This window comes from Phaseolus vulgaris, chromosome 8 (assembly GCF_051622355.1).
Source record: "Phaseolus vulgaris cultivar YP4 chromosome 8, ASM5162235v1, whole genome shotgun sequence".
NCBI classification, from domain to species: domain Eukaryota; kingdom Viridiplantae; phylum Streptophyta; class Magnoliopsida; order Fabales; family Fabaceae; genus Phaseolus; species Phaseolus vulgaris.
Window position 1 is genome coordinate 2,724,968 of NC_143505.1, and position 18,807 is coordinate 2,743,774.

At 34.4% G+C, this 18,807-nt stretch overlaps 3 protein-coding genes across 5 annotated transcripts; all 3 read right to left on the bottom strand.

The window, feature by feature from the left end:
* Nucleotides 1-853: 853 nt before the first annotated feature.
* On the bottom strand, nt 854-3,087 carry LOC137825828 (transcription factor TCP13-like). Of its 3 annotated transcripts, XM_090294539.1 has the most exons (3): nt 2,852-3,087; nt 1,234-2,311; nt 854-1,145 (listed from the first exon to the last, which is right to left on the bottom strand). In XM_090294539.1, exons 2-3 carry the CDS (start codon nt 2,252-2,254, stop codon nt 1,051-1,053), a joined length of 1,116 nt encoding a protein of 371 aa, XP_090150665.1. In that variant the 5' UTR covers nt 2,255-2,311; nt 2,852-3,087; the 3' UTR covers nt 854-1,050. The 3 variants fall into 3 exon arrangements, with proteins under 3 accessions (XP_090150665.1, XP_090150664.1, XP_090150663.1); XM_090294538.1 differs by having other exon boundaries at nt 854-2,311; nt 2,852-3,085; XM_090294537.1 differs by having other exon boundaries at nt 854-2,311; nt 2,819-3,085.
* Nucleotides 3,088-11,279: 8,192 nt separating this feature from the next.
* Nucleotides 11,280-13,892, bottom strand: LOC137826566 (phenolic glucoside malonyltransferase 1). The gene has a single exon (XM_068632576.2). It carries the CDS (start codon nt 12,828-12,830, stop codon nt 11,481-11,483), a length of 1,350 nt encoding a protein of 449 aa, XP_068488677.2. The 5' UTR covers nt 12,831-13,892; the 3' UTR covers nt 11,280-11,480.
* Nucleotides 13,893-14,039: 147 nt separating this feature from the next.
* LOC137826565 (phenolic glucoside malonyltransferase 1) lies at nt 14,040-16,221 on the bottom strand. Its single transcript, XM_068632575.2, has one exon. It carries the CDS (start codon nt 15,622-15,624, stop codon nt 14,254-14,256), a length of 1,371 nt encoding a protein of 456 aa, XP_068488676.2. The 5' UTR covers nt 15,625-16,221; the 3' UTR covers nt 14,040-14,253.
* Between the last annotated feature and the right edge of the window lie 2,586 nt (nt 16,222-18,807).

The window sequence follows — 18,807 nt, forward strand, 5'->3', positions numbered from 1 at the left end:
TTTTAGTGTCTGGCGGGGAAAGTCACATTCACGGTTTTGAGACAGTAACCGATGGTAGATCGCTGCGCTGGAGACCGCGCATGAACAATTGTCTTTCGTTTTATGTCATCTCATGGAATAACAAGACAAACAAAAGGCTGAATAATAGGACAATAAGACACACACTTGATTAAAGGTTTGCATGTGTTCTTTAAGGAGAATTTTGGGTGACAATAAGTTTTTTATTATTGGTAAAGGATGAAACTTTATATGTAATGTTTATAAAAATAAATTAGAAGATTAAGGCTTTATAAATTTACGTTAATGTGTTACTTTATGTCTTTAATGTTATACAGATAGAAATTATTTATGGTAAGTGAAGAATTGTGTTTCTTTCCCTCTAACTAAAATCCAACTCCTTTAACATAATCTAAGTAACAAAAGATCTTACTGTATACAAGAGTTAAAGATCTGCAATGCATTCTTAGTTCTTAAGCTATTCATTATGCTTAAAGAAGAGCTCTTATTTTATATTATACCATACCTCGTCTAATAAGAAGTGTACTTTAAGTTTAACTAAACTTCATGAAACCGATTTATAAGGTGAGATTTGCACTCACTTATATATTATGAGTGAGACAATATATTATGGATGTGTGTGGTCCGATAACGAGAGGCACGATAAACTTTCTCTTAGATAGATTATGAAAGACTCTGATACCATATTAAGAAGTTGACTTTAAACATAACTCAATCTCATAAAACCGACTTATAAATATTAAGAAGTGCATTTTAAACCTAATTCATCCTCATCAAACCAACTTATGAGAATCGAATGAGGTAAGGTTTGCACCCAGTTATAATTAATAATGAATTGACTAAATCTCTAATCGATTTGAGATCTCCAACCTATAACGTTTATAAGCTCAAAAAAATAAAGGGAAAATTCAAGGGTTACCTGTAACTGAAAAAAATAGAAGGAAATCTAAACACGCATTCAAGAACGAAATGATTATTCAAACCCGCCGTAACGTGGACTATCTTTAAATTGAAGAAGCTTCTTCACAATCTTCATCCATGCATACTGTGAGAGAAGGAGCAGATAAACTTTGTATTTTGTGTATCACTTGGAAGGGAAATCTTGGTCTTTGTGGGAGGGGCTTTTGCTGTAGTTGGGTGAATGGAGAGGTTTATGAGACATCATAGCCAAGCTAAAAGAATGATTGAGAGAATTCGATGATGGGTTTTGAGGACCTGAACTCAACATCTGATAGTGGTTGATTTGCCTCTGATCCATATCCATTGCTGTAAAATGTGAAGGGAAATATGACTGTGCTGCTCCTGGAGGACATAACAGAATTTGAGAATTCCCTGATGATAAAGACAGCGTTGATGTCGGGAAAGGTACAACGCTAATGCTGTGTATGTCTGTTTGGTTTGAAAATCCATTGTTTGCCAACTGATGAGAAACATCACCAGCAGAAGGTTCCCACTGGTAACCATGTGGCATGGTATTTAGCAGGCCCAAGAATGAAGGATGGTTTACCCTTGGCAAGAGATTATTTGGCATAACATGTGTGCTAGGACCTTCACTATTGCTTCCTTGCTTATCCTCTTCACTTCTATTTATCCAATTTGCTTTGTCAATGCTGATAATTTCTCCTGAAATTTCTTTACGCTTTAATTTCCATGCAGAATTTTGGTCTGAACCTTGCCACTGAATGCTACTATTTATATTAAGAAGTTGTTGACTAGGCTGAGAGTGAGGGGTTGTAGCTTCATTAGAAGTAACAGCAGATGGATAACCAAGGGTAAAGTTATTCACTGAAGGAACAATTGGCAGTGGTGGAAGTTCATCAATTTCATGCTTAGCTGCATTGAGCAACCAGTCAACAACCTTACTAGGTTGACTGAGCCCTAACCTATCTTGAAGATCATAGAGTTGGATTGCAGTTGGTACTGATAATCTCACTCTTCTGTCTCTTAACCCTCTTATTGTGCAAACCTTGCTATGCCTGTCTTTTCCTCCAAAGGCTCTAGATACTCGAACAATCCTTGGATCCTTCAATCTAGGCCATTGTGCTGCTGAGCTTGATGAAGCCTTTGCCTTTTCAGGCTCACTAATTGTTTGAGAATGACTACCCTCCTGTTTTAAAGGAAAATCCGCTTCTTTTGGGCTCTTAATCATGATTTTATGTATCTCATTGTTCGTAGCTAGGTGCAGAGTTTTGTCCTTCCACTTTATGCTTGTCAAAATTCTGTTCCAGGGTACCATCAACAATGAAACTGCTAAATTGTGCAGATTTACGGGTTGTCTCTCGGTCCTAGGAATCTGCATAGAAACACACGAAATAAAATAATAGGAGATAGGAGGAAGATGATTCCATCAAATTTACTCAAATTTAAAGGCGTTAAATAAATCAAATATAATTTAAAATCCATATTCTTTCCCTTTGAAAGTGGAAGTAGATGCATGAAGAACAGATGACCTGGTGACACAGATCGCTGACTTGCAGAAAACTAATGGATCTTATTATGGAACAATAGCACACTGTGTAGTTTTGAGGGGATTAAAGAATATTTATATAAAATACCAAAAGGAATCAATATCAAATGCAGTTGTATATTAAAAACTCTAAAATCAGTTAGAAATTGAAGCAGGGGTATCTATGATATATACATAAAGAAAACTGCAGCAAAAGGCTGCATAATGGTCAGGAAGGGTGTAATTAAACTTACAGGAACAATAATGCAACTATTTAATAATAGTATGAAATATTCAATTATAAGTTCACATGCAAAACATGTAGCTAGACTAGTAAATTTAATTTATACAAACCCTAGTTATAGTTGATGGTATCTGCAAACTCACATGAACACGTGCCTCTTCTCATACTAAGCATGCAGCACAAGGTAGAAGGATGAAGTTTGCACTGTGCTTTTGCATAAGAAGCTAGAACAAAATTTGATGTTTCTGATTGAGCTTGACTTGGCTTTGATTGTACATAAACATAGTGTGGAAGTTGGAGTCTGCAGCTTGGAAAAGGAAGATGCCGGAATTCAACTAACCACGCCACACTGAAAGATAAAGCAATGGTGCATAGTTTGCCACCTGGCACACAGCCCAATTGGTCAAATAAGTATGGTAGTCTTTGTCTTATCATTTTGTGGTGAGGCATAATGGGCAATCATTTTCTTAGGGATGATTCAACCCTCTTAAAAAACAAAAGAGACATACTCTTTAAGAGAAAATTCTCATGGTTTATTTTGTCAGAATTAGCCAAAAAATTACTTAAAATTTAAAAATGAACTTCGTCATCCTATCGGCAACTATTAATTAAGTACATATATAATAGTCATCAATCAGAAAATTAGAAATTCGTTAAAGGTATTGTTAAAAAGATTCAAGATCAAACCTTAACCTTTATCAAGGAGAAGACTTTAAAATAGTTTATCACTCATCCGTTGAATAAACAATTATTCATATGCCTCCAAATCCCGTTTACCAACGTAATCCAAACATTATTCAAAATAAGATTAAGTGAAGAGTTCGCATCAAAAAATTTAACCGACTCAAATGTGATAAGAAGAAAAAAGATTTACCAAACTCACTTAAATATCGTGATATTTTCTTCTCACAAACCTAATTCTCACAAACCTTGTGTACTTAATGTGGCAAATTAAACAACTTTGTTCAACATTATCGGATAAAATTGTAAAATCTTACTTTAATGTTTTTGGTAGGTAGAATTGTTCAAGGTAGGGTTTTGTTACTTGTTAGTAAAGGAAAGAGGCTTGACTTCTGTACAAAAGATTTTTCTCTATATTTGTTGGGTCTTAATTGAACAAAAAAATTACTTGCATAAGGGCTTAACCTAATGAACACAGTTTATATATAATCTCAGAAGGGGACCATTCCTACACACTTCTAAAACGGCTGATTACACTTTATCGACAACTACAAAAGGTTTTGCGACTGAACACATCACATGGGGATCCACAGATGTAGTAAGCATCAACAAAAATGTTGCTCTTGTTAAGGGCAAAAGCCTTGTTAACTAATATCTGCGTCTATTAGCATATTAATGGATAAGAAGTTTTCTACGAATTTATTCTTAGAATCTAACATGAAAAGTTTCAAAAGGACATGACAGCAACAAAATCATTGATCAATCAAGTTTTGGACAACCTAATTGCAAAAACAATCCGAAGTTTTTACTAAGAGTCGTCAGTTACACGTGAATTAAACAAATAGAAGATAATTTCTTAAATAAATCTGTGTTTTTCACATAGTAGTTATAAGCATATTAGATCAAACAGATTTTGGATTCACCAAAAAGACAAAAAAGGTCATAATGATCTTTGTATAAACAAATCATTGATATGTCATCGATAATGTTTTCACTTGATATAGGTTTTCATGGGCAGAATTATCTGTTTTTGTTTTACAGTTCTTATATTTTGGAGAATGGGATCTTCATAGTTCCTGGCTGAGAAATGAAAAGAAAAGGTGAAAAAGAAAGAAAATGAGATAAAACAGAAACAGTAAGGGCATCACATGGAGAGGATTTAGAAGACAAACAGAGAAATCCACTTTAGATAAGTAATGGCGAGAGACTTAAAAGTTGTGGCGCCTTGTCCAAGGGCATTGTCATGTCTATGTGCATGATAGCTACTTCGGAGAAAGGAAAGGTACTGGTAGGTGAGGGACCAATTTATGTTGTGATATCTTTTGAAACGTACACCCACTGACCACAAACAGGACCACACAACTTTTGCAGAGAGATATGCATGGGAGGCAAGTTGAGGCTTTTCATTGGGCTGACACTGACACAGTTTTAACCCCATGGCGCATGCTTTCATCAAAACAAAGTCAATTAATCATATGTGTGATGCAGAAACGTAAGCCATGTTTCTTCTCTTCTTCATTTGGCAAAGACTGCAAATACATTCTTTCACCTTTCAAATCAGATTACTCTTCAACTCAAAACCCTAAAACTCCCCCCACAAAAACCCATCTCTCATCCAGTATCGTTCATCAGAATTTTCCTTCTCATGGTTTAATGTGGATAGATTCATCCTAACAAGCAAGGAGAAACTCTGAAAAATGCAGCAACCAACCTGATTTTTCTTTAATGAATAGATACACATGTTAAGCAAACTCCATGGTTGATAAGTATGGTTGTACATGGAAAAGTTCTTATATACCCTAAACAAAATATCTTCTAATTTGCATAACTTTTGACATGTAAAAGCATGAAAAATAGAAAAAAGCAGATTATATTCCTAAAGATACAATGTTCTTTAATTTCCAAGGAAAAAGAAGTGGGCCGTCTTTTAATTCTACAAAGAGAACAAAGGCAAGCGACTCTTTGGCTCCAATTCCTTTTCATCACACAAAACTTACAAAAAAAAGACATCATGGTTCGAGTTATTATCTGAAAGAGATGGATGCCCAAAGAACTATATCAACCATTGGAGGCTGAAGTAATTCCACACCCAAACATTTCAAACACAGTCATTATATATAAATTTGCTTCATTAAATCTATTTAAATTATATAGTTTAACAGCTAGAAGAACGTTCATTTGCACACCATATATATACGTGTGTGTGTAGCTTCCATTCCATTAATTTGAAACATGACAGAAAAAAAGAAGATTAAGAAGACGTAAACAGCCAAGAGAATATGAGCGAAAGGATGAAGGTGAAAAGAAGGAGGAAAAGAACCAAGTTCCTACTTTTTGAAAGGAGAAGGAAAATGGTTATATATACATTCTTTAAACTGTAATAGAGGGTTCCTCTCTGTCATTCTGAAGGCTTTTGAGGCTATATAAAAGACTATGAACAAGCAGTGTCTAGCATCTGTTTTATCTGAAAAAAAAAATGATAAACAGATTAATAACTTGTTTCTTGGTATGGGTAAAATATGATCCAAAAAAAAAAAAGATTCGTCACAACCCTGGGTCAGACTCAGAGCTCGTGACTAATCACTCACTTTAGTGAATGGCCAGAATGCATCAGAAGCAGAAGCAGCAGTACTATCTGTAAGCAGTAACGTTATCTTTTGTCTTTGTCGAAGTCTTAACTTCAATTTTGCATGTTAGTCTAAGCTCATCAACAATGGAAGTTTTGTGATTGGTAACGAATTTTCAATATAGCTATCAAGCTTCTAAAAAACATGCGACTGTATTATCAATGATAACTTCTGTAACTGTATAGAACACAATAAAATCGTAATCACAAGTACAGTTTAAAGCATGGTAACTATAAAATTAAAAATGATTCATCTCACACATGTCAATCTATACACAGAGAAAGAAGTATGGATGTGATATAAAAAGGAAGAAAGATAAAGAAAAATAAAGAAGGCATTTGTGTGATGATTAAAAAACAGTCTAGAAACTACAATTTTGTTCATGTCCTCTAGGGTTCTAGGGTGTTTATGACTGCATAATTTTCATTAATATAATTCCTCTTACACTAATTAACCAGCAAAACCTGTGTAGGTTTTCATTTTCAGAGAGTGTATGAGAATGATAGAAATGATAGTGTTTGGTGAGAGGGATAGTGGCTCCCAGAATGGTAGAAGTTGAGACAGTAACCTCCATGAAAAAATAGTTGCCAAACCACTTGCAATCAAGTTACGCTTATAGTCACGCTCACTTGCAATTTTGTCAAATTTGTATTTATACATAACTTAATTTTAATTTATAAAAAAATAAATTTCATCATTTTCTACTAATCTTTCTTCTTGAAGATTTCACTTTCTAACTAGAATATTTAGTTTACTAAGAAACAATATTACGAATTGAATTGTTGTTTTATATTGATGAGACCACTTTCTTCCTCTTATATCTAATTTTTCCTTCTTATTTTGTTTTTTTTATCTATAATTTATATTTCTAAATTAATTGCAATCTAACACCTTTCATATTTCATAATATCCACAATCTCCCTACCAATTAAAAGATAAGGAGGATTTTTTTTCCTGAAAGATTTTTTCATAAAAATCGATGTCAGATTCTTTTTACCTTTTTTTTTTATCAGCAATAATGATCGAATAACAGGAACCACTTAAGGAGGAACCACAGTGATTCAACCTTTATACATACCTAAAAGAATAGGACCCTTTTCACCGCTAATGAAATGAGAACTAACAAATTCATCGTAATAAATCCTAATAATATGCATATTGAGAACGAAAGCAGCCATCAATCACTCCAACTTAAAGTAGAGGTAACGTTAAGCAATTTACTCTTTATTCCAGGGAATTAGAAACTGCCTCTATCTGAAGTTATAGGAAACAAAATTCTAAATGTTTATCTTTTTCAAGTTTATCCTTCTTTTTGTACTTTAAAGTATTCGGTACTGATTTTTATAAAGTTAGGTCATTTTCTTAAGGATAAGGATTAAAAGTACTTAGTTCCAAGAAAAAAAAAGTAATTAGTATTTCATAAATAAATTTATACCTAATTTTTAAGAAATTAATATTTTAATCTCTAATACCAAGCTTTAAATGACCATTATTCTATAATCACTGCAAAAAAAAAGGGTGTGATATCAAATATTGTTGCAATGGTTTTAGTATCTCTTATGTTTTAATTATGCTAGTTAAATATGATCCAATTAAGCTAGTTCCATAAAATGTATAGTGCTAGTTATATTTTTAATTTTACTCCATGACTTTAAATGAAATATAAAAATGAAAGTGTAACTAGTGAACATACATAATTTTGATTAGGAAAGATTAAATATGTAAGTTAGCTTGTACTAAAAATAAGAGTGACAATATTAAACTTGAATTTGGAAGAAGATCGAAGAGAAATTTGAAGGGAAAAGAAAAAGAAAAAGAGAAAAACGGTAGGTTTTGTATCTTGAGATTGAATAGAAGAAGAGTGATGACGTAAGAAATGCTTTGTTTGGGAGATGTGTGACTGCTTTGCTTTCTCTGTCTAATCTTTTCTCTTCCACAGATTCCTTTCTCTCACGCATGCCATATCATTTCTCGCCAGCTTTTTTATGTCTAAGGGTAAAGTTTTTCATTTTTTTTTATGAAACTAAATGGATAATTTTTTTAAAAAATAGTTAAGTAATGTTAAGTTGAGACACAGTTTCAGTATATTTAAATTAAAATCATTTGAAGATAATACGATTTTAAATGATCTAATTATATACTTGAATTGAAGTTGTCTATGAATATAGTTATTAATATAACATAATTTTAGTGTAATTAAATTTGGATGGAAGGCATGTAACTACTTAGTTAAAATTTGATTACATGTTAATAATTTTTTAAAATTTTATTTATCTTGGTAATTAATCTACAAAATTACCTTTAGTAAAAATTCTTTCTCAATTTTAATATGCAAATATTAAAATGCAAATGGTTAAAGTAAATGTAGTTTTAATATGCAAATGTAGTTTTAATCATAACTTACAGTAAATGGTTAATTAGCTGCAGAGAAATTGTTTTTTTGAGGTAATGATATTAAAATTACAAAGTTATCTTTTAATTGAATTTTTTTTTTCTCTTCTTTTAAAATATGATTTATTATTAGTTTGAAAATTGGCATTAGAACTTTGAAAAGGCCTGATTATTTGAAACATTAATCTTCCATGAATCTTGGCAATGACATCTGAATAAGATGGATCAAAAGAAAAAAAAAATCTGTTTTAATCCAAAAATTATTAGAATATAAATGTATAAACACAAACAATAAATTATAATAGGAGATAAAATGGCTAGAAGATAAATACATCAATCCAAACAAAACTTTGAGATACTAAATACTTTATTTTTATTTTTATTTTTATTTTTCTCAAAAAAGAAAATTCTTTATTTACGAGGTAGAAGATCCATCAATATACTGTTTTAATACAATAAAAGTACATTCGCTAATTAATGTAGAATAAATACATGAATTTTTTGTTCGGATAAAAATAAAAAATGAAATATCTTTTTTATAAGCTAAAATTAACTTATGTACAAATTAAAAATAAAATAAAAACACATGAAAACAGTTTTACAAATTAATTTATACATAAGTTAACTTATAAATAGATTTTTTTTTTTTCTTATTTTCTGTCAAACAAATTTTCAAAATATATTCATTACATAAACATTTTCAAACAACATCTTTTGATGAAAGAGATATAAAGGTTTGTGTAACTATAATTCCAAAGTTCATTGATTGTAAAAGAAAAATATTTACACCAATTTGGAAGAAGGAAATACAAAAGTAAAGAAAGAATTTTATTTCTTGTAGAGCTTTCTAAACGAAATATTTTACTTTTATCTTCATCGTGAATAAAAGAGTTAGTATAATTGTAATAGAAGTATTTGGATTTTTTATACCATTTGTTTCACTTGATTCTTTAATTGAATAATTTCCTGTATAATATACCTTCAAGAAAACAATAAATGTAAAATGTAATGCTGTGAGGAAAAAATGATAAAAAAATGTAAAACATGCATAAAAATAAAGTAATTTGAAGAATAAATTAAATGTAAATAGATCATGTGATTCCCCCCAAAAAATAGGCCCAAATGTTAGATCTATAGTTCAAAATAGCAACGAGTTGGGCTATTAAGGTCTGATTCAACGATAATATTGACCCAATCTAAACTGAAGTTAAGAATTAAGATTGCTTTACTTTAAAGTCAAATTCTGCCATACACCTCCATATATTTTCCCTTTCTTTCATACTTTTTTTTTTCTTTCATACTTTTTTTTTTTAATTCCAACAATATCCTTTTAATTATATTGACATAATGTTTTTTTTTTCATTTTCAAGTGGTTGTGATTGTTTGTATTCCAACAATATCTTTCTAAGTATGATTGAGATAATTTTTATTTTTTTTCATTTTCAAGTGATTGTTTGTGATAGTGAATGTTGGTGGTTGAGGTAAAGTTGTGGTTATGTTTTTTATTTTATTCAGTTTTTTAAAGCCAAAAAATCCAGAAAAAAAATCAGTAGATACAAAAATGAAGTACTAAACGCAAAAAAAAAAATATATCTTCACAATGGTCAATGTCAAATACAACTAATATTCTTGTTAATCCTCTCATACACGCTCAAGCGATAAAACTACTATTAAACGTTGTGATTAGAGAAGAATTTGCGAGTGAAGAAGAATGGAAATGTTATTGGGAAGAGAGGTATGTGACTAAAAGAGAGGTATGAGAATGTGAAGGTATGTTTGTTATTTAAATTTTTTAAAATAGTTAAAACTAATATTATTTTAAAATATAAAGATGTGAAATTATGTTTGTTATTTAAATTTTTTAAAAGAGTTAAAACTGAATTTTCACTGTATATGAATGTAGAGGAAGAAGATACGGAGGGGAGGGGGAATTTATCCTCTTCAATTGGATATAAGAGGATGCATATAATGTTAAATATAATTTTTTATGTTGCAATTAAATGAAAAGAAAACAAAAATTGTAGACTTCATTCTGTGCAAGAATCGGATCATTTTGAAACAGCTACTTCATCCATAACCATTTCACAACAACAAAGGAGAAATGGATTTATTTTTTGAGAAGAAGATTAGATATGGTAATAATGTAATTAGAAATAAAGAGAAAGATCAAAAGAATAAGATAAAAAAAATAGATAAAAACAAGCCTACCTTAATACGTGATTGTGAACTGATTATAGGTATGTTTGCATTACACTCCCTTTGTTGAAAGTGTACCGGTCCGCTCCATACGATCGAACATGGATGTTAAATAAAACGAACAAAATAAATACGTGGCAGAACGGCAGTTACAACTGTAGTTAAATGGGTTAAGGACATTTTCAGGAACACTCCCTTAATATCAGGAAGCCGCTACTCATGACCCAAACACCACTAAGCACGATTTCAGCAACTACCTACTTGGCCCACACGAACCAAAGCCCAAGTCAACCTATAAGAAAGACTTCTGAAAGGGGGAAAATGTACGTTTTTAATCTTCTGAAAACACTGAGAAAGGAGGAGTACTGACTTGAGCGTCGGAGTGCAATCGCAGGTACCCCGCCGACCGGACGAGCATACGCGCAGAGGAGAAAGGACTAGAAGAATTAAGTAGCCGCTGGACAACAACAATTAGATACTGACGTGGAACAATATCACTCTAGCCCTGACGTCCACCCAGGTACATAAAGGAATTCACAATTGTCCCAATTCATGGAGTTGTTGCTTATCCATTTCGAACTCTAGAAAGTGCAATTTGCAAGGCATGCATTAACCAAAGTCGTAATATAAAATGTTCATATGTTCATGTGGCACTACAAAGGTGGTAGATTGTGTGTTAGAATCATTGAAATTTGTTCACTCTGTATTATGAATGAATAAGTATTAGTAACATTATCTCTCAAACCACAGTCCATAAACACTCTTTTATTAGACAAGGACATAACATTTCAAATAACAAGCTGTTACATGCTATAACAGTAGATTAAATTTTATTCTTGAAAAGCCACAAGATGTACCCAAACTGCAAGGGAGGGACTCAAGATTGAAGGCCTTTAGCAAAGAGAGAAGCAAAGGTCTCCATTGTTGTTTTCTTGGACACAAAACCTATCTCAATTCCTTCTCCATTGTTGCTATCTGAAAGACTAAACACTGCAGTTCTCTCAACAGACACTGTCTCCACCTTCTTTGGTCCTCCCCAACCAAAGTCACTACTGTAAGCCTCAAAATTCGGTGACCCTGCAACTCCAATGGTCTTCACATCAGCTTCACCTCCCACACAGTCAAGCAACCATGATGACCAATTTTCAGCTCCATTCACAACACCATCCTTCTTCACACTTTCCAAAGCTTCACTTAGTGCTTCCACAGCCACAATTAGTCCATCCTCTCCCAACAAATCTCTTTTTTCAGCACTTGCAAGTCTTAACCCAACACAGTTCCCAAAATAGGTTGGAGGAAGAGGTGGCTCCAAACAACCCCTGCAATCCACAGTCAGAATCAACATAACTCTCTTGTTTTCCATTTCCTCGGCTCTCACCCTGCAAACCCATGCATAGGCTAGAGACAGCACAAAGGTTGACAAGTGAAGGTTGGTGTTGTTTTTCTGCTTAGACACAACAAAATGCTTCAGCTTTTCAATATCTGAACCAGTCAATTGAAATAAGCCTCCAGTTGCATGTTCCGGAGACTGCACATCCAAAACCATGAGGCTTCTGTTGTTGGATCCTCCCTGCAATAACCAATCATTGATGAATTTCCCCCCAATTTGGTTGGGGTCTTTTACTAATATCCTTTCATAGAAAGGACATAGTTCAGGTGGCAAACAAGGGGGTGCTTTTGATTCTCTACAAAGATATGCCCAGGAGTTGATAAACGATGTTAAAGTCTTGCCATCAAGAGCAGCACGGTGTGAGGTTATTCCAATGGAAAATCCAGAGTTTGGAAATTGAGTGACTTGCAAGGCTAAAAGCGTAGCTTGTTCATGTGTTATGGTCAAGTGAGGTAAAAGATGGTGCATTTTTTCAGTTTCCCAAATATTTGAGGCAGCTAGATAGTTGAAATCAGCATCAGATTCAGCTACTGTGAGAGAAACGGTGTCACCCGTTTTGTAATTGATGATGGGGTTTTGGGAGTGAAGGGGCCAAGTGAGGTGGCCTGCAAGAGGAAAAAAGTGGCCAAGTGCAAAAGAAAGAGAGTGTATGAGTTTGGGAAGAAGGGTAAGGAAGAAGGGTGGGGTTCGGTTAGAGAATTGGTAGAAGAGGATGCGTTGAGTAGGAGGTGACCTTAACCATAGTATGTCAAAGAAGGTGAGGGGAAGCGATGTTTGAGTCGGTAATTCTTCTGATTCCAAAGTTGGTGCTACACTGAAAACTTGTACCACATGCATGGTTTCTATATCTTGTTGCTTGGACCAAACAGAAAGAAAGAAAAAGAAAACAGATGCAGGTGGTTATGTCTCGTGATTCTCTGATCTGATTACTTATCAATTGAAACTGATATAGATTTTATTCTCTGCATAACGAGCCCTGTAATTTTCTTCATTTCAATTGTGTTGATTCTAATCTATTAGCCATTATTAACCTTCTATTATGAAATTCTCCTCCCACTTCACAGGTGTCATTTTCTGCATAAATCTTTTGTACGTGTCAGTTCATAACAAAAATTTTCCTACCCTCAATTACGTGTTCGGAAATCGCGAGATGACCTGTGCAGTTCCTATTGCTTTTTCACTTCTTCTAAGGTTATTTTCGTTTTGATAACTTGTTTTTTTTTTTATACTTTTTTAAGTTCTTAAACGTTTCTTATCCATTATATATCACTCAGTTTTTACTGTAAACAATCCAATTATACACTCAGCAGTTCCAAAAATTCCTACGATGACAATTTCCTTCATATAAAATCTGTCAAATCCTAAATATCATTGTGGGAAAACTATGTAATGCCATATTAATACAAAATTACAAATAAGATTCATCTGAAGTGATTCCAAAAGAAGAACTCTTTGCATGCTTTTCTTTTAAATAGCTTAGTGTATTCGTGTTTCAATCTAAAATATTTCTTGTCTCTTCTTTCTGTCAATCTATACCTAAGATTTGTAATATGTGTATCAGTTACGTGGTCAATCAGTTAGTTGGTTACTTAGTCATCGTACTTTTATCATGTTATGTTTGAAAGTTTATTTCTGCCTGTAGAATGTGCCTCGACTGAACCATATCAGTTTATTTTGTTTTGATTCTTTAACTTGTCCAATTACTGTTCATTGAACTTCTTCATCTCAATTTCTCGAAGAAGTTGCTTGTTCACAATGTCAAGAAACAATGATTCCATTTCGACCAAAGAATCTAGTCAAAACAACACACCTTCATTTCTAAACCTTGTACTCGTTCTCACCTTGTTTTTTTCCTTTCCTTTTGTTCTTGTTACTCATCACAACTTCTAGTTTTCCTCTTCATACCTTCCACTTTCCTCCTCGTTTCCTCCCCAAATTGAGGTGGATAATCAACACTAATGCTGATAAATGATAGTCGAATGATTTCTTTTACTACTACACACACAAAATTTCAGATGATAATAAGTTCCCAAATGATAGAGCACAAGAGATAAAAAGTTTTGCCAAACTTTTATTCCTGAAAAGACACAAGATCTACCCAAACATGGGGATAATCAATACCAATGCTAATGCATGGGTTTCAAATGATTTATTTTATTATGGCACACCAACACAACATTTTAGATGACAATAAGCTACCGAATGATAGAGTATTATTCCTGAAAAGCACAAGATCTACCCAAATTGGTAGGATAGGGACTCAAGATTGAAGGCCATCTACAAAGAGAGAAGTAAAGGTCTCCATAGCTTTTTTCTTGGTCACAAAACCTATTTCAATTCCATCACCAGTTCTGCTATCTGAAAAACAAAACGCTGCAGTTCTATCAATAGACACCATCTCCACCTTGGTTGGTTTTCCCCAACCAAAGTCACAGCTGTAAACCTCAAACCTCGGTGACCCTGCAAAGGCAGCTGTCTTTGTGTCACCCATTTCGTAACTTTCATACACCATCTTCCACCAGTTTTCTGCTTTACTCAGAAAACCATCCTTCTTCAATTTTCCCAAACATTCACTCACTGCTTTCACAGCCACAACAAGTCCATCCTCCCCCATAATTTCACTTGTTTCAGTAACTGGAACAGCGATACCAACACAGTTCCCTAAATATGTTGGAGGAACAGCCGGCTCCAACTGACTCCTGCAATCAATATTCAGACCGAAACCAATCTTTTGACTTTCGGCTCCTTCTGCTTTCACTCTGCAAACCATCGCATAAGCGGCAGCTAACACAAACGTTGACAACTGAAGATTGGTGTTATTCTCTTTCCTCTCCACAATCTGCCTAAGCTTTTCAATATCTGAGCGAGACAACTGAAACAACCCTCTAGTTGCATCTTCTGGAACTGGCATATTATTAACCATGAGGCTTCTGTTGTTGGGCCCACCTAGCCTCAACCAACCCCGGGAAAACTTTTCTCCGATTCTAGTAGGGTCTTTCACTATTTCCCTGTCAAAAACAGGACTCCATTCAGCTGGCAAAGAGAAGGGTGGTTGTGATTCTCTGCAAAGATAAGCCCAGGATTTGAAAAATGTTGTTGAAGCTTTGCCATCAAGAACAGCATGGTGGGAGGTTACTCCAATGGAAAATCCAGAGTTTGGAAAGAGAGTGACTTGCAAGGCAAAAAGCGTAGTTTGCTCGTGGGATATGGTCAAGGGAGGTACAAGATGGTGAATCTCTGTAGCTTCAGAGAGATCTGTGCCTGCTAGATGGTTGAAATCAGCCTGCGATTCAGCTACAGTGAGTGAAAGAGTATCACCTTGGTTGTAGACGATGGTGGGTTTGGTGGAGTGAGTAGGCCAAGTGAGGTGCCCAGCAAGAGGGAAAAAGTGGCCCAGTGCGAGAGATAGAGAGTGTTTGAGTTTGGGAAGAAGGGTATCATAAAAGACATTACTTGGATGATGAAACTGATAGAAGAAGACACGTTGAACAGGAGGTAACCTCAGCCATAAGATGTCAAAGAAGGTGAGGGCAAAAGATGCCTCAGTTGGTAACTCTTGTGATTCAGAGCTTGGTGCTATACTTGAAACTTCTACCACTTTCATGGCTTCCTGTTCCTTTGTTCCACCCATTCCAAACAAACACACCAAAACCAGACAGATACTGAAGTGTCTTTCGATCCTCCAGTATTATTATAAAAACCATCCAACTACTTTTTTATTCATTCATTCACGTTTTACTTTCATTTTAATCATTTTATGTCTACCAATCATACTGTTATAGAACCTACCCATCTACTTTTCAACTACTTTTCTTCTTCATTTCGCGTATTACTTTTATCACTAATTTTTGCTCTCTTACTGTCAAGATATCTATTTCAAAGTTCATTGTTCATTATATAATATATGAGAATTTGAAGTAGAACGAGAAAAATATTTTTAAAAAAAAAGAGGTTCAACAAATCCGTGGAGATCCACCGTCTACAGTCACACATACTTCAAGAAACAGCTGGAAGATATCATCATACTTTTTTTATATATTATAACTTCATTCAGATCTTTTAAATTAATCACTCGAATAATCCAAGAACGAGTAAATCACTGACCAATCTTTGTGGAGGAAAATGAAAGTTGACCTCTACAGAAAAGAATATTTCACGTGAAAACAAAAAATTGCACATGAAGCCATGAGGGCAAAATGAAAAATCTTTGATCTCCTTCCTTATCGTTACTGTGGAAGAAATGGAGTAAATTGCAGATCAAACTAGAGAAACTCTTGTTGAGCTTCTTCTGTATAAAGCCCACTTTAATATATATTAACCCTCCTATTTTGACAATAATTTTTTTTTAATTATTAGTATTAAAATTTCAAAAAAGTTTAGTTTATTTAATTTGTAGAATATGTTTAAATAAATGAGAAATTCATAAAACATAGTAATGTTTAGTTAAAAATAATGAAAATTACAAACTACTTAAAGGAAATACATAATAATGAAAATGCATGATAATATTTAATTAAAAACTATAACATTGAAAAAAACATATAATTTTACAAGACTATTTTTCTAGTAACATATATCATAATAATAGATGGATTAGTATAAGTCACTTATAAAGTTAAATTAAATTTAAATTATTTTTTAGAAACTTTTGAATAGATGTTTCTGTGTTCTCCCTTCCTCTCTCTCTCTCGAGTGCATCCAATTTTTAACATTAAATCTAAAGTTTTATATAGTCTTTGACATATCATCATATGTCTCTTATAATTTGTTTTATTTTTTTTAGTGAAACATATGTTTATACTAATTTTGTTTTGAATAATTTCCTAATTAAAAAAGAAAATTCAGCCCCAGACGCATGTTTGTGTTTCTCCTCCCACACATTTTCCTATTTTTTTCTCTTTCTTTGGCTTCAAATTCCTCCAAATTACAGTGAAAAAAAATATTTTTTATTAACAAGCACCAATTCCTTCACTAAGAAACTAATTTTAATTTCGCGAAACTCGCATTGTCATGTAAGTTATTTCCAATATTTGGTAAAGTTCCTAAAAAAAAACTATTTTCCGCTTACAAAACTCTGGAAGCATCTCCAGTGGAGCAATTCTAAAAGAAAAGAAACATGTTTGTCAGAGATTTCAATATCATGGAACCATTTTGGTTATTTTTACTTGCTTTTCATGTGGTTTGTCTGCCTTTCTTCATGCACCTCCCTAATTTGTTGGCACTCTATAGATCAGGTAAAAAAATTATTTTTTCCTTATAAAAATTTTGGATTACAATTTGAAACTGTTATTTTTTCTATTTACACATCCGGATTGTAGAATTAAAAAATATACCATATATTTTCTATTTACCTCCATATTTTTTTCTTTAAATTTTTTTTATTTTGAATTATAGAATCTATAAAGGTCTTCTTAAATTTGGTAATAACTTTTGAATTATACATTGGATTGTACCATTCATAATATATTTTTGAATCTGAATTATACAATCTAGAATTTAATTTTAAAATATATTTCAAATTATACGATTTATAAGGTATTTTTGGATCTAGAATTATCTTTCGGACTCTAAAATCTAAAATGTATATTATAGTAAAGACGTGTTATGAATTTTATAAGGAGTGGTCATGGATTGGATTTTTCAAAATCCAATTCAAATCCAAATAAATGGATTGAATTTAAAATCCATATCCATTTTAAATAGATCAAATTTATTTGGATTTTTCTTAAATCCATTTAAAGTGGATTAAATCCACTTTCTTAATTAGATTAAATCCACTTTGTCAAATACATTAAATCCATTTTGATATGGACACAAACTAACTTGGCTCGAACTGGGCCTAATCCGACTGAACTTGGACGCGGATCTACGCGAACCAACTCAGTTCAACATCGACCCGGGCCTGGACCACTCGACATCGGTTTGGTCTCGAACGAATCGACATCGGCCCAGGCCCAAACGACCCAATATCGACCCGAACCCGGACGACTCAACATCGACCCAGGCCTGGACGACTCGACATCAACCGGCCCCTCTTGGCTCGACATCGGCCCGAGCCCAGACGACAAGACATCAGGCCCAGGACCAGACAACTCGACATCAGCCCGGGTCGTACGACTCGACATCGGCACGGGCCCGTATGACTTGACATCAACTCGGACCCGTACGACTCGACATCGGCTTGGGCCCGTACAACTCGACATTGGCCCGGGCCCGTACGACTCGACATCGACCCGGGCCTGCACGACTTAACAATAGCCCGGGCCCGTACAACTTAACATAGGCCCGGGCCCACACGACTTAACATCAGCCCGGGCCCGTATGACTCGACATCGGCCCAGGCCCATACGACTCGACATCGCCCCGGGCCCGTATGACTCGACATCATCTCAGGCCCATACGACTCGACATTGGCTCGGGCCCGTTCGACTCTACATCGGCACGGGTCCGTACGACTCGACATTGGCCTGGGCCCGTACGACTCGACATTGGCCCGGGCCCGTACAACTCAACATCGGCCTGTGTCTGCTCAGAATGACATCGGCCCGAGCCCGCTCAGATCGACATTGGTGTGGACCCGCTCGGCTCAACATCGGCCCGGGCCCGCTCGACGCAATATCGGTCTTGGCCTGCTCAGCTCGAAATCGGCCTCGGCTCGGACGACTCGACTTCGGCCCGAGCCCGGACACTCGACAACGACTCGGGCCCGAATGACTCGACATCGGTTCGGGTTTGCTCTACTCGACATCGGCCTGGATTGTCTTGGCTCAACTTAGATCAGGCCAAGTCAAAACCCAACCCAAAATGCAATTTG